At 48.3% G+C, this 14,882-nt stretch overlaps 1 protein-coding gene across 2 annotated transcripts in view; it reads left to right on the top strand.

Moving 5' to 3' along the window:
- MDGA2 (MAM domain containing glycosylphosphatidylinositol anchor 2) overlaps nucleotides 1-14,882 on the top strand; it is a gene marked incomplete at both ends in the record, with an annotated part of 211,291 nt that overhangs the window by 130,076 nt on the left and 66,333 nt on the right. For both annotated transcript variants that reach the window (XM_084207384.1, XM_084207383.1), the window contains one exon: nucleotides 4,248-4,577. In XM_084207384.1, coding sequence (XP_084063510.1) covers nucleotides 4,248-4,577 — 330 coding nt within the window. The remainder of the gene's footprint in view (nucleotides 1-4,247; nucleotides 4,578-14,882) is intronic.

Genomic DNA, 14,882 nt, shown 5'->3' with positions numbered 1-14,882 from the left:
GGAAAAAACCAGCTGAACCTGATGAATGCAAATAGGCCTTGCTTGAGATCCTGAACTGCATTTTATTACTTTGAAAATATAATTAATGAGGGAGGGCAGGGACTGTTTGTGAGGAGTTTGAGGACAAAAGTTGTTTCATCTCGGGTTGTTTGATCACATCCTCGTTCTTTGGGGCCTCTTTGGAGCGAGGCTGGCACTTTGCTGAGTCTCAAAGAACAGTTTCAGATTTATTTGCACGTTTGCTGCTCCTTTGCAGCTCTGTGGGCTGGTGACATTCCCAAAAATCCGCTGGGAGGGGTCTGCAGCAGCATCTCCCATATTTTGCTGGTTAATCAGAGAATCCTGGAATGGTTTGGGTGGAGAGTGACTTTAGAGATGATTCCATCCACCCCTGCCATGGCAGGGACACCTCCCACTGTCCCAGGCTGCTCCAAGTGTCCAGCCTGGCCTTGGGCACTGCCAGGGATCCAGGGCAGCCCCAGCTGCTTTGGGAATTCCATCTCAGCCCCATCCCAACCTCCCAGCCAGGAATTCCTTCCCATTATCCCATTAAATCTCTTTGAGTTGTAACCATTCCCCCTTGTCTCTGCCTGTGTAAAAATCCCATAACCTTTAATTTCTCTTTTATTTCTGTGTCGCACCCCACGAAAACTTCTCAGCACATCCCTGATACCACAGGGACAAAATCCATGGCCTGGCTCAATTTTCTTGGCATTTTGGAATGCCCTCCTGGAAATTTCCTCCTGGAAACAGAGGTCCAGGAATCTACAGCTGAGGAAAACCCAAGCCACCAGTGTTTTATGGGGTTGCTGGAGGGAGGAAATGATACAAAATGATACAAAACCCCCTTTTTCCTTTACCTGGTGGGTTTGTATCAAGCTGAGCTCAGGTGTTCCCAACGTGGTGGAAATCAGGAAGGTCTGAATGGATTTTGGAGACCTCATCCAGAGTGGTGGAATGGTTTGGGTTGGAAGAACTTTGAGGACCATCCACTTCCAAGCCCCTTCTGCTTGCAAGAAACAGCTTTGACCCAAACTTTGAGGTTTTGCCTGCTTTTTTTACCTTGGAATTTGTGCTTTTCCACAAAGGAAAGTTACCCTGACTCCCCTGCTAGACTTTGTTCAGTACTAGGCGGGAGAAACTGCTGAAAATTCAGAAATAAAAATAGTTTATTGAGGTTATGAGCAACTAATTTGGGCTGAAACGTCGCGCTGGTCGTGCCCATCGAGTTCTTTTTTGGTTTTCCCCCTGCCTGAAAAGGATCTGCATAAAATATCGAGGGGTTTTTGTGCGTGTAAGCATTGTTTGTGCCGTTATTTCCACACACACAAAAAAGCTCAGCTCGTGCCTCAGAGTTGAATTCTGTGGCAGTTTCCAACTGGTTCATCCTCGTGATTCCAGCCTGGTAGTGCTGATTCCTGGGAATTGGCTGAGAATTTCCCAAGGGAAGGAGAGCTGCTCGGCAAGGAGAAGTGCAAAAAAATTCCATTCTTGATTAAAGCCACGGGACTCCCTTAAATAAATAAAAGTAAATGAATAATGTAAATAAATTAAATAATTAATGAATAAATAAAATCAACCAGTTGGATGCTTTTAAGATGTGGTTGGAACTGAGGAGCAGCATCCAAAATGACGCTTTTCCTAGAAAAATCCTAAATTTTCCATTCTCTCCTTAAAAATGTTGCCTTCCTCAATGGAAAAATCCTCTCCTACCCTGTGGGACTGAGGGTAAATAGCTCCAATTTAGGCTTTTTCTCCCAAGTTTGAAAAGACAGACAAATAAATAAATAAATAAACAAATAAATAAATGTGGATTCTTTTCTGAGCTCTGGAAGCGTTCATTCTTTTCCAGGTTGCGGGAATGCTCGTTCAGCATGGAATTGGCAAGTCCTTGTTTAAGGAGCTTCTGAATTACCAAAATTGAGTTGGAATTAACAAAATTGAGTTGGAATTAGGAAAAACTGAGTTGGAATCTACAAAATTGGGTCAGAATTAACAAAATTGAGCCAGAATTAGCAAAACTGTGCTGGAATTAGCAAAATTGGGTCTGAACTCACATTTTCACCACTCGTGGATGGAACAGATAGATTTTTTTAGTGTGTCCAAAGTTTTTAGTATGTCCAAATCTCTAGAACCTTCCAGGGCCTGAAGGGGCTCCAAGAGAGCTGGAGAGGGACTGGGGACAAGGGATGGAGGGACAGGAGCCAGGGAATGGCTCCCAGTGCCAGAGGGCAGGGATGGGTGGGAGATTGGGAACTGGGAATTCCTGGCTGGGCTGGGATTGCCAGAGCAGCTGTGGCTGCCCCTGGATCCCTGGCAGTGCCCAAGGCCAGGCTGGACACTGGGACACCCTGGGACAGTGGGAGGTGTCCCTGCCATGGACACTGGGACACCCTGGGGCAGTGGGAGGTGTCCCTGCCATGGCAGGGGTGGGATGAGATGAGATGAGATTTAAGGTCTCTCCCAACCCAAACCATTTTGGGACTCTGAAATGGATCCAGGATAGAGGGAATGGGGAGAGGAACACAGAGAATTGTGAAACCTCTCAGTAGAAATCTCATAAATGGTGGATATCAATATTTATCTTTAGTACTTCTACCCAGCCTGGGGATTTTTACGATTTCTAACCAATATTTTTGGTTTGGGTCCATCCAGATGGAAAAAACACTTGGAGAAACCCACAAACTTCCTTTGGCACATCTCCATAGGGAAAAAAAATGGATTTTGGGATTGTGTCAGGAGCATTTTATATTCAGTTCATCAAAAAATCTCTGTCCTTGAAAGGTTAAATTCCTGATCCTGAAGCATTTTCCCTCCCAAAAAATCAAGATCATCCCGACCCTCAGTTGATGTCAATGGGGCTGGAGTTTTGGAGAGTTTTAGGTTCATTTACAGAAAATTGAGATGAGTGAGATGCAGGAATATTTCACTCCTGGAGATTGAGGATGGAATGCCAGGATAAAAGGCTCCTTTATGAGGAAGATGGTGGGAAATGAGATTTTCCAGAGCTGCTGTGTCCCTGCTCTGGAGGTTATCCCTCAAAAATTTCCTGCGATTTCCTTATCTCTGATGGGAGGTGGAGAATTAATTGGATTTGTACTGGGGGCTTGGATAGTCTTGGATGCAGGAGAGATTCCACATGGATTGGAGGTGACCCCACTGGTTGTATCACTGATTTTAGGATTATATTCCCCCTTTTCTGGTGCTCTGACAGGACAGGGATGAGGAAAAGCTTGGAAATCTCTCCAGAGGTGGAAAACAACCCCTGAAATCTCAGGAATTATTTTGGTTGGCAGCAGCTCACCCTGATTTATGTGCTGGGACTTCCTCTTTTTCATTGTGGAGGTGACAGCACCTCATAGCTGCCTTATCCATGATGGAATTTAATCAGGATTTTGGATCCTAGGAAAACTATCCATGTGTTTAACATGTGCTTTGGAAGGTCCAAGGGTTAGGAGTTCCACCAAAAAATCCCAGAATTATTGGGGTGGGAAGAAACCCTCAAGTTCATCTTATTCCATCCCACGAGCAAGGACAACTCCCACTATCCCAGGCTGCTCAAAAAAACACAAACCTGGCCTTGAGTTTTTCCAGGATTGGAGCATCCATTGGCTCTCTAGGGGACCTGTGCCAGCGTTTCATCCTAAAAATCATAAAATCCTATTTCATACATAAAAAATAGTGTATGAAAGATATATTTCATATATAAAAATCATATAATAAATTTCTGCCTGATATCTCCTTTATTTCCACATAAAAAACCCCTTAATTCCATGCCTGTTTCCAGCTGGTTCATCCTCGTGATTCCAAGTTGGTGCTGTGCAGATTCCTGGGAGTAAAATCAAATCCTGTGGCTGCTGCCCCTTTAAAAATGATATGTAGGCCTCCAGTGTGTGTGTCCCTGATTTTTTAAGTTTTTCCAAACCTTCTGATATTTACATTCTTGTAATGAACTTTTTCACGCACTTTCTGTAAATAACTCATTGTTTTGCATTCTTTTATGGAGGAGGAGAAATCTGATGGGCTGTTGGATTGTCCAGTGTCATTGGAGAGGTGGCACTGTCACCCTCCCAATCCACTGCCACTTTTGGAAATCTATAAATGTTGGAGTCAGAATTAAACTTGCCCTCTTTTTTACCTTGGAGAGCTGCGTGTCCGCGTCACTTTATTTCGTGTCCTACAACAACACCAGTGAAGCCAAATTTCCACTCTTTTACATAAAATTTCTCTTTTTTTCTGTGCTCCAGCCTTAAAAAAGGGACGCTTTTGGATCACCCCCGACCCGTACCACAAGGACGACAACATCCAGATCGGGCGGGAGGTGAAGATCTCGTGCCAGGTGGAAGCCATCCCCTCGGAGGAGCTCACCTTCAGCTGGTTCAAGAACGGGCGGCCCCTGCGCAGCTCGGAGAGGATGGTGATCACCCAGACCGACCCCGACGTGTCCCCAGGCACCACCAACCTGGACATCATCGACCTCAAGTTCACGGATTTTGGGACCTACACCTGCGTGGCGTCCCTCAAGGGAGGCGGCATCTCGGACATCAGCATCGACGTCAACATCTCCAGCAGCACGGGTGAGGGGAGCTCCCGGGGGGTGAAGGCACCCCAGGGTGGGGAGGGATCCCTGCACATTCCAGGGGATGCAGGGAACTGGAGAGGGAATGTTCATCAGGAGCTGAACGTGTGGGAGGAAATGGGGAATGGGTTCAAACGGAAAGAGGGGAAATTTGGGTGGGGTGTTGGGAATTGGGAATTCCTGGCTGGGAGGGTGGGCAGGTCCTGGGAAGGAATTGCCAGAGCAGCTGTGGCTGCCCCTGGATCCCTGGAAGTGCCCAAGGCCAGGCTGGACACTGGGGTTTGGAGCAGCCTGGGACAGTGGGAGGTGTTTCTGCCATGGCAGGGGTTGAATTGAGATCAGTGCTAATCCCAAACCACTCTGGGATTCCCTGACCCTTGATCAGGGAATCAGAGAAATTCTTGGTTTTATTTTCATCCAGTTTTTATTTTCTCCTCAGTCCTTCTGAGGTGGATTGCTCATGGAGACAAATCCCACGTGCCCAGGCTGCCAGTGCCTGCTGTGTCACCCTTCCCCAAAAACAGGCTTTTATTTTTTCAGCCTGTTGCTAATTCCAGCTACATTTGCCAGTGGAACAGACAGCTCAGAGATAATTAAATACCTGTGAGGTTGTGACAACAAATAGCTGGGCTGGAAAGGGGAAACCCTGCCAGAAAACCCTCCTGTGCAAAGGTGTGGGGCTTTTTCTCCCCCTAATTAGAGAGTGGAGAATCTTCCTATTTAGATAAATGAGAGAGTCTAAATTTGGGGGGGCTGGAGCCATAAATGGGGTGGGGAGAGAGAAATTCTTGGTGGGACCTCATTGCTTTGGTCACTCTTCCTCAAATGTGATCAGGGGCTGAGTTGTTTTGGTCAAACAACAGAAACCTGAGGAAGTTCCCTGTTGGATCATTTTTGGCCATGGAGCTGCTGCAGGGCTGGAGCCCCTCTGGAGCCAGGCTGGGAGAGCTGGGAATGTTCCCCTGGAGAGGAGAAGGATCCAGGCAGAGCTCAGAGCCCCTGGCAGGGCCTGAAGGGGCTCCAGGAGAGCTGGAGAGGGACTGGGGACAAGGACAGAGGGACAGGAACCAGGGAATGGCTGCCAGTGCCAGAGGGCAGGGATGGGTGGGAGATTGGGAACTGGGAATTCCTGGCTGAGTGGGAATCCCTGGCAGTGCCCAAGGCCAGGCTGGACACTGGGACACCCTGGGACAGTGGGAGGTGTCCCTGCCCTGGCAGGGCTGGCACTGGGTGGGATTTAAGGTTTCTTACATCCCGAACCATTCCATGATCCCATGACTTGATATCAGGAGAACAACTGAGAGGCTTCTTAGAGGAGAAGAGCCAACTTTGGAATGATGGATGGGAATTCCATGCAGACTTTGTCACCTGCCTGCCCAGGTGGGGCAAACAGTGCTGTGTCATGCATCCAGTGACTACTGAATTCCCTGCCCTCCTTGGGAATCCTTGGGAAACCTGATGGGGTTTCCTGGACACATCCATTAGTTGGCCATTCCTATCAGCTCCTCACAATCCCTGCAGGAAATGATGAATTCTGTCATCCCTTAAGCTTCCTGTCCTGGAACACTCCAGAAAATCAGGAAAGGGGGAAGAAGAAAATAATGTGGAATTTGGGCTCAGCCTTTTGCAGCATCCTAAAAGGAATTCTGCTCTTGGAATGACTTCATTACCCAGCCAAGTGGAAGCTGAAATAGTTGCAGTGCTTTGAAGGTCATTACTGATTCATCAAGATTCATTACTGCTCTGCTAATTAGGAACAGACGGCCCAGGCACAAACACATTTCCCAAATGCCACGACTTGCAGGGCTTTATTAACATCCCTCTGGATGTCTGGAGTTTCATCTTCCTGATGTGTGTGCAGCTCCTCCTGGAGTGGGGCAGGATCAAATCCTAAGGAAGGAGGAAATCCATGAATTCTCCAGGAGGCTGGGAAGGGACGTGTGGCTCTGGAATTGCCCTTGTTTAGCAGGAATATTTTTTTTTCCCTTGACATTTTCAGCAGGAAAAACACGGATTTATGTCCTGAGTATCTTACATAAATGGACCTGAAGTAATCCCCTCGCTGCTCCCCCCATATCTCAATAAAATAGGTCAGCAAAGAGTGGGAATCGAGACTCAAACGTGGAATATCTGCCCTAGAAAAGCCCTGTCATCCATAAAACCCACCCTGGGCAAATGTTACTGAGAGCCAGCCTGGGCTCTTCGGGATATGTGGGATCATGCCATGGAAACCTGGAGGCAGAAGATGCTAGAAAAGCAACAAGATGTTAAAAAAGCAATGAAAACCTCAATAAAGTGGGTTTGTGGTAAGAGAAATAAAAAGACGTGGATTGGAGGGTGTCTGCCTGTGCAAGGGATTTTTTCCTCTGCCTTAAATATTGGATTTAAGCAGGAAGAATCAGCTTTGGGATTGGGATGGCTTGCTCTATTCAGGACATTGTTTTTATTCCCAAGAATCAGCATTTATCCCTTCTGGCTCATTCCCTTTTCACCTTTTCCCTGGAGACATCATTGAGCAGGGAAGAGATTTGTTATTTTGGGGTATTTCCCTTTGTTTTCTGGTTTTGCTGGTCTGAATTGCCACGGAAAGATCCGAAGGAAGTGCTGATCCCTCTTTTCCTACAGCAGTCCTTCCTGTGGCTCATTCCCACCCCCTGTGGGCACAGCCAGATGTCCCACATGGAAAAAACATCAGGCAAATTCCTACCCTTGGGATGAGCCTGAGGATGTGCTGAGCTTGTGCCACCTCAGGATGGGGACATCCCGGAGCAGGACACAGATTTTGGATGAGCACAGGGTGGTCTGGAGGCCTCCAGATCTCATGGAATCACGGAATTATGGAATTATGGAATCACGGAATCGTGGAATCATGGAATCATGGAACCATGGAATTATGGAATCAAGGAATTATGGAATCATGGAATCATGGAATCATGGAATTATGGAATCATGGAATCATGGAATCATGGAATCATGGAATTATGGAATCATGGAGTCATGGAATCATGGAATTATGGAATCATGGAGTCATGGAATCATGGAATCATGGAATTATGGAATCATGGAGTCATGGAATCATGGAGTTATGGAATCACGGAGCTGTTAGGGCTAGAAGGGATCTTTGGGTTGGAAAGGGCCACCTTCCACTATCCCAGGTCTTTCAGGGATAAATATGGCTTTCCAGAAGTTCTGCTGCATCCAGGCAGAGGAAATTCCTGGAGAACTGCTCCCTGTGAGGCTCTGCAATGTGAAAAGGGCTTCCCTGTCAAGCTAATCAGCTCTCCATTAAATAATGAGTTAATTAAGGCTCCAGGCTGCCGTTCCAGGACCTGCAGCCTTGATCTGGTGGTGCCACAGGAGTCCTCTGGTCATCCTGCTCCTGCTTTGATGAGACATAAAAGAGACCTTGATTCCAGCTCCAAATGTTTATTGGAATCACAGGCGTTGCATAACGAGGATGTGGGGTTTGGGAGGTAATTAGTGGCTAATTAAGATATTTGTAAACCTTAAGCACCGTCCAGAGCGGTGGTTGATGTCAGTGGCCTTTGGTTATTGCAGCAAATGGATGGGTTTGGTGAGCTGTTATCCTTGGAATTTATCTTGGGAAGGAGCAGGGAGCAGAAGGGACAGAAAAATGCTGTATTTTTTTACAAATCTCTGTCTTTTATAGTTCTGGTTTTGTGCTTAATGTGCAGAGCTTTTCTTGTTGATTCCATCTTTGGGAGCCCCTTCCCATCCTGCTCCACAGCACAGTCCCTTGGGGAATCTGATTTCTCTGGGATAAATCCACCCTCCATGGATTGGTTCCAGCAGGATTTCTGGGAGCTGATGCCCCCTGTGTGGCAGAGTCTCTTTGTTCTTCTCCAGAGGGCTGTGGATGGATTCCTCATCCTGTGGTTCTCCTCATCCGTGGATGCTCCTCAGCACGGCTCCTGCAAAAGCACTGGAATTAATTTCCCTAATTTCCTGCTGGCTCTGCATGTTCTGGGTTTTAAATGTTCCTCTTTCCTCCGGCTGCAGAGCAAGGTGGGGGTTTAGGGCTTTAGTGCTGCGTTCCCAGCACTGATCTTGGAATTATTTCCCTGCCTGAGCAGAATTTTTGTCCAAAAATCAGGATCATCCCAACCCTCCAGACTGGACCCTTTGTCCAAGGCCTCACCATGGCTACAGGGTGAGAGGAAACAGCCTCAGGGGTGGATTGAATTGGATCTTAGGGAAAATTCCCTCTCAGAAAGAATGGAAAAGGCTGTCCAGGGAAGTTCCCTTCCCTGGAAATGTTAAAAAACCTGCGTGGATGTGGCACTTGGGATTGGTGGCGACCATGGTGCTGGCTGATGGTTGGACTTGGTGATCTTGGAGGGCTTTTCCAATTTAAAGGATTCTTTGATTCCACAAAATCCACGGTGGATATTGTGTCCTCATGTGCAGCTAGGAGTGGTTTGTGTCCCAGAAAACATGGAATTTCCCCTTTGGAATTGGGACCTTGCCTGGGGGGACACAGGTACCGGAATGATGGGAAAACACCTGTGAAATCCAGCCAGGAATTCCTGACAGGCTGCTCCATTTCCCTTCCACACCAGGGCCTTGATGGACCCTCTTCCACGGGGATGAAAGGGTAAAAGAAATCCTCCTAAGTTTTCTTGGCTTCAGCTGCTTTTCCAATCATTTTCCTGGATCAGCAAATCTCCCCCCGGACTCTTCTCTCACCTCTGGGCCCCTTCCAGCAGCAGCTCCTCAGTGTTCCCCAACATTTCTCCCAAAAAAACCAGAGCAGCTGAGCAGTTCCAGCCTCTGTTTACAGACAGAAGCAGCATAATTATCCCTCAGGAATAATTATCCCTTGCTGCCCTTCCTGGGCGGAATGATCTTGCTCAAATCTATTTTGTGCCCCGGCTCAGCCCTGTCTTAACTCCAGCATCACGTCAGGGCATGAATCATGAGCTGGGCCCAAACTGCAGCTCTCAGGCAGAGGATGATTAATCCTGGCCACTCAGCCCTTCAAATTCATAAATATTGCACAAGTAGGACACACAAATAAGTTTGTTCTCCCTTCCAGCCGGCACAGCGTGGATTCCTCAATATTCCTGAGCCAGGCTGGGTTTGGAATCTTTGGATAATGTGAATTCCAACAGCTCCTTGGGGAGGTTCTCTCTGGGTGATCTCCAGTTTGGATGATCTCATGATGTGCTGCTCAAACACTCCTTTGCTGTGCTTGGTCCTCATTATCAGGATGAATCCGTGTGGAGCAGCCTGGCCACATTATCCCAGGATTTTTCCCTCTTGCTGACAGGGATCACTCCGAGGAAATGTTTTCCTGAAGCCTCCCAAGGACACAGAAATGACAGCAGCCCCCCCAAACCCCCAGGGAAGAGCTCAGCAGTTGTGAGGAGCTCCTTGTCCACCTCTGATTGTCCTGGAATCACAGAATGTTTTGGGAAGGGATGTCAGAGCCTGTCCAGGCTCCACGGGCAGGGAGCCTTTAATGGGATCAGAGCGCCTCTGAAGGATTTCTCTGTCTGCAGCTTCTTCCCTCTGCCAGCGGCTCTCTGGCATTTAATTAATCTGTCTGATCCGTTAATTAAGCTGGAATTTGATCCATCAGGACTTCAGAGAGCTGGAATAGAACTAACAGCACCCAGAATACACAAGGAATAAACATATTAGGCTCAGGAATTTGGGGGTTTTTCCCCTCAGAAGTGGCTGTCTTGTCCTGTCCCCGTTCTCCTCTAGTGCTGGATCATGGATCCTCTGGAATTACAGGGGAACTGCCACAGGAGAGCAGCTGGAGGAGTTCCTGCCCTGTTTTACTCTCTCCAGCAGCAGGAATGTCTGTCTAGGGAGCAGCACAAAGCATCAGAGGACAGGACAGCAGTGACCTCCTGCCACCTCACCTGGTGCTGGATCAGCAGCCCTGGGAGGCTGAGTTGTCTCAGATATTTTATTTAAAACCAGGGTTGGACAGAGACCAGCAGAACCTGCTCACCACGGGCCACTGCCCACTCACAGGGTGACAATGTGGCTTTAAATTGGTGCTACTGGGGTGTCACCAAGGCTGTTTGTTCTCCAGGTGTCAACAAAGATTTTTGTCCTCTGAGCGTCACCAAAGCTTTTTGTTCTCCAAGTTTTGATCTCCAAGCGTCACCAAAGCTTTTTTTCCTCTGAGTGTCACCAAGGCTGTTTGTTCTCCAGGTGTCACCAAAGCTTTTTGTCCTCTGTCACCAAAGCTTTTTGTTCTCCAGGTGTCACTTTTCTGAGTGTCACCAAAGTCTTTTGTTCTCCAGGTGTCACCAAAGCTTTTTGTTCTCCCAGTGTCACCCTCCACTTCAGGAAACTGCTGAGAGTGTGAATTTATTTTAAAGCCCCTTGGTGCAGGAATAAAGGAATATTTGTTGATTCTAATTAGGATCAGGAAAAAACATGGATTTGTCCTTTTCCAGCCCGGGCAGTGGACTGCAGGAATGAGGGAACATTTCTTGTTTCCATCTAGGATTTGGGCACCTTTTCATTCTGCAAAGCAGGGGCAGAGCTGCCCTTTCCTCGGAGCGGCCTCTGGAGCTGCAGGAGGAAGAGGCTGAGCCCTCCAGGGCTCTCCTTGTGCCACAGCAGCACCTGCTGGGAGACAGCAGCTGGCACAGCTGGTGACAGCCTGGGGACACCTGCCTGGGGACACCTGCCTGGCACCCCTCCCTGCCCACCCCACGGGCAGCACCTTGGCTGGCACACCCTTGGTTCATCCCTGCTCCTTTCCCCGTGGATTTGAGCCCCTGGAGCCACCTTTGCCTGCTCATCCTTGCACAAGGGGTGGAAAGAGAGGAAACAGCCTCAAGTTGAGCCAGGATGGGCTTAGCTGGATATCAGGGAGAATTCCTGCTTGGAAGGGTTTGGCTGGATATCAGGGAGAGTTCCTGCCTGGAAAGGGTTTGGTTGGATATCAGGGAGAATTCCTGCCTGGAAAGGGTTTGGTTGGATATCAGGGAGCATTCCTGCCTGGAAAGGGTTTGGTTGGATATTAGGGAGAATTCCTGCCTGGAAAGGGTTTGGTTGGATATCAGGGAGCATTCCTGCCTGGAAAAGGTTTGGTTGGATATTGGAGAGAATTCCTGCCTGGAAAGGGTTTAGTTGGATATCAGGGAGCATTCCTGCCTGGAAAAGGTTTGGTTGGATATTGGAGAGAATTCCTGCCTGGAAAGGGTTTAGTTGGATATCAGGGAGCATTCCTGCCTGGAAAAGGTTTGGTTGGATATTGGAGAGAATTCCTGCCTGGAAAGGGTTTAGTTGGATATCAGGGAGCATTCCTGCCTGGAAAAGGTTTGGTTGGATATTGGAGAGAATTCCTGCCTGGAAAGGGTTTAGTTGGATATCAGGGAGCATTCCTGCCTGGAAAGGGTTTAGGTGGTATCAGGGAGAATTCCTTCCTGGAAAGGGTTTAGTTGGATATCAGGGAGAATTCCTGCCTGGAAAGGGTTTAGGTGGTATCAGGGAGAATTCCTTCCTGGAAAGGGTTTAATTGGATATCAGGGAGAACTCCTGCCTGGAAAGGGTTTAGGTGGCATCAGGGAGAATTCCTGCCTGGAAAGGGTTTGGTTGGATATCAGGGAGAATTCCTGCTTGGAAAGGGTTTGGTTGGATATCAGGGAGAATTCCTGCCTGGAAAGGGTTTAGTTGGATATCAGGGAACATTCCTGCCTGGAAAGGGTTTGGTTGGATATCAGGGAGAATTCCTTCCTGGAAAGGGTTTAGTTGGATATCAGGGAGAATTCCTGCCTGGAAAGGGTTCTCCAGCTCTAGGCAGGGGTGGAGTCCCCATCCCTGGAGGGATTTAAGATCCCTCTGGATGTGGCATTGGGGCAGAGGTGGCTGTGGAACAGTTGGACTCAATGATCTCAGAGGCTTTTCCAACCTGAACAATTCCATGATTTCCTGTTTCTAACCTTGCTCACCATTCCCTGCTCTTTGGTCTCCTGAAATCTTTGGGGAAAAGAAAAAAAAAAAACCCAATTTTTATTTTCTCCTCAGTCCTTCTGAGGTGGATTGCTCATGGAGACAAATCCCACGTGCCCAGGCTGCCAGTGCCTGCTGTGTCACCCTTCCCCAAAAACAGGCTTTTATTTTTTCAGCCTGTTGCTAATTCCAGCTACATTTGCCAGTGGAACAGACAGCTCAGAGATAATTAAATACCTGTGAGGTTGTGACAACAAATAGCTGGGCTGGAAAGGGGAAACCCTGCCAAAAACCCTCCTGTGCAAAGGTGTGGGGCTTTTTCTCCCCCTAATTAGAGAGTGGAGAATCTTCCTATTTAGATAAATTAGAGAGTCTAAATCTGGGGGGGCTGGGGCCATAAATGGGGTGGGAATAGAGAAATTCTTGGTGGGACCTCACCGTTGCTCAAATGTGCCCCAGAGGTGCAGCCAGGCTTTGGATTGATGGCATTCCCCCTGGAATTCTTCATCTCTGAGGAAAGATTTGGGGCTTTTTCTCCTCCTAATTAGAGAGTGGGGAATCCCCCTAATTAGAGGGTCTAGATTTGGGGGATCTGGGGCCATAAATGAGGTGGGGGACGGAGAAATCCTTGGTAGGACCTCACTGTTGCTCAAAAGTGACCCCGAGGTGCAGCCAGGCTTTGGATTGATGGCACTGCCCCTGGAATTCTTCATCTTAATGGATGGCCTTGTCTCTCCTGTCCCCTCTGCTGCTTCCAGGAACAGCAGGAATAAATCCTGGGAGCCATAACGAGCTATCAGCTGCCTCGCAGTGACAGGCACTGCAAAATGCCCCAGGAGACGAGGAGTCAGGGATTTGAGGGGATCTTTCCATCTGGGACGCTGACAGAGCCTTTCTTATCAGCTGTCACCACCCTCGTGCTGGTGCTCCTTATCTCAGCAAGGTGCAGCTTTCTTTTTGCTGTGCTGCTATCTCGGCTTTTCCAGGAAAAACTGGTGGGAAAAGGGGGGGAATGATTTTTGTTGTGGATCTGCTTTTTTCCCCTCCTCCAAACATGGACGTGCTTCTTGCTTTTTATCAAGTTTCCTGCCTTGTCCCAGCTGGAATGGCTGATTCCCAGGTTGGGATTGGAGAGCTCAGACTGGGATTGGATAGGTCAGACTGGGATTGCATTCCCAAACTGGGATTGGATAGCCCAAACTGGATTGCATTCCCAGGCTGGGATTTGATAGCTCAGACTGGGATTGGATAGCTCAGACTGGGATTGCATTCCCAAACTGGGATTGGATAGCCCAAACTGGGATTGCATTCCCAGGCTGGGATTGCATTCCCAGGCTGGGATTGGATAACTCAGACTGGGATTGGATAGTTCAGACTAGGATTGCATTCCTAGGCTGGGATTGCATTCCCAGGTTGGGATTGGATAACCCAAACTGGATGACATTCCCAGGCTGGGATTGGATAGGGCAGACTGGGATTGCATTCCCAAACTGGGATTGGATAGTTCAGACTGGGATTGCATTCCCAAACTGGGATTGGATAGCTCAGACTGGGATTGGATAGCTCAGACTGGGATTGCATTCCCAGGCTGGGATTGTATAATTTTTTGCTCAGCCTTTGCTCTCACACTGCCTGGCAATGCTGGGATCTGGAAGAGGTTGCCAGCCCCACCTGTCCTGGGACAGCTCCACAGGGACAGTTCCCAGCGGGAGAATTCCCATCCTGGCCCCAGCTGGGGCTGCAGCAGAGCTGGCTGGGCTGGCACAGGGCTTTTCCCTCGGGATACTGGGATCACTGGGATCTCAGAATATCAGGGATCTCACCCCAGTGACCCCCCAGCCCTGCAGGGCAGTGAATCCCTGAGCCAGAGCAGGCTGTGATTCCCAGGGAAGCTGAGGAGCCTGCAGCATCCATCCAGGTGGGAAGGTCCTGGATCCCAACAGTCCCAGCCAGGAGCAGATCCATGCACAGGCTGGGAAAGGACAAATCCAGGATTTTTCCTGACCCACAAAGGGTTCTGCCACATTTGCCCTCAGCTGAGAAGCCACAAGCCAGGTGAGCTGGAGAATCCAGGAGGAGGCTCCTGGCTGTGGGCAGGCACCTTTCCCTGTACACTGTATTTTCCTTCTCGGAACAACACCTGTCTCCCTCTTTGGTCCATGATTTCACAGTGCTCCAGCTCCTCTGGGAATTTTCCTGTGCTCAGAACCTGCTGTGGCACAAAACCACATAACTGAGAATTGATAATATTTTATTCATATTGGGAATGTTTTATTAAGCAGTTGTGTATTTCTTTTTAATTTTTCCTGTTTTTAATTTTTTTTTTTTAAGTATAAAATAATTTTTCCTTCCTTTCCCTATG

Source organism: Fringilla coelebs (genome assembly GCF_963513975.1).
Source record: "Fringilla coelebs genome assembly, chromosome: 6".
Lineage (NCBI taxonomy): Eukaryota > Metazoa > Chordata > Aves > Passeriformes > Fringillidae > Fringilla > Fringilla coelebs.
This window is presented reverse-complemented; position numbering and strand designations above follow the sequence as displayed.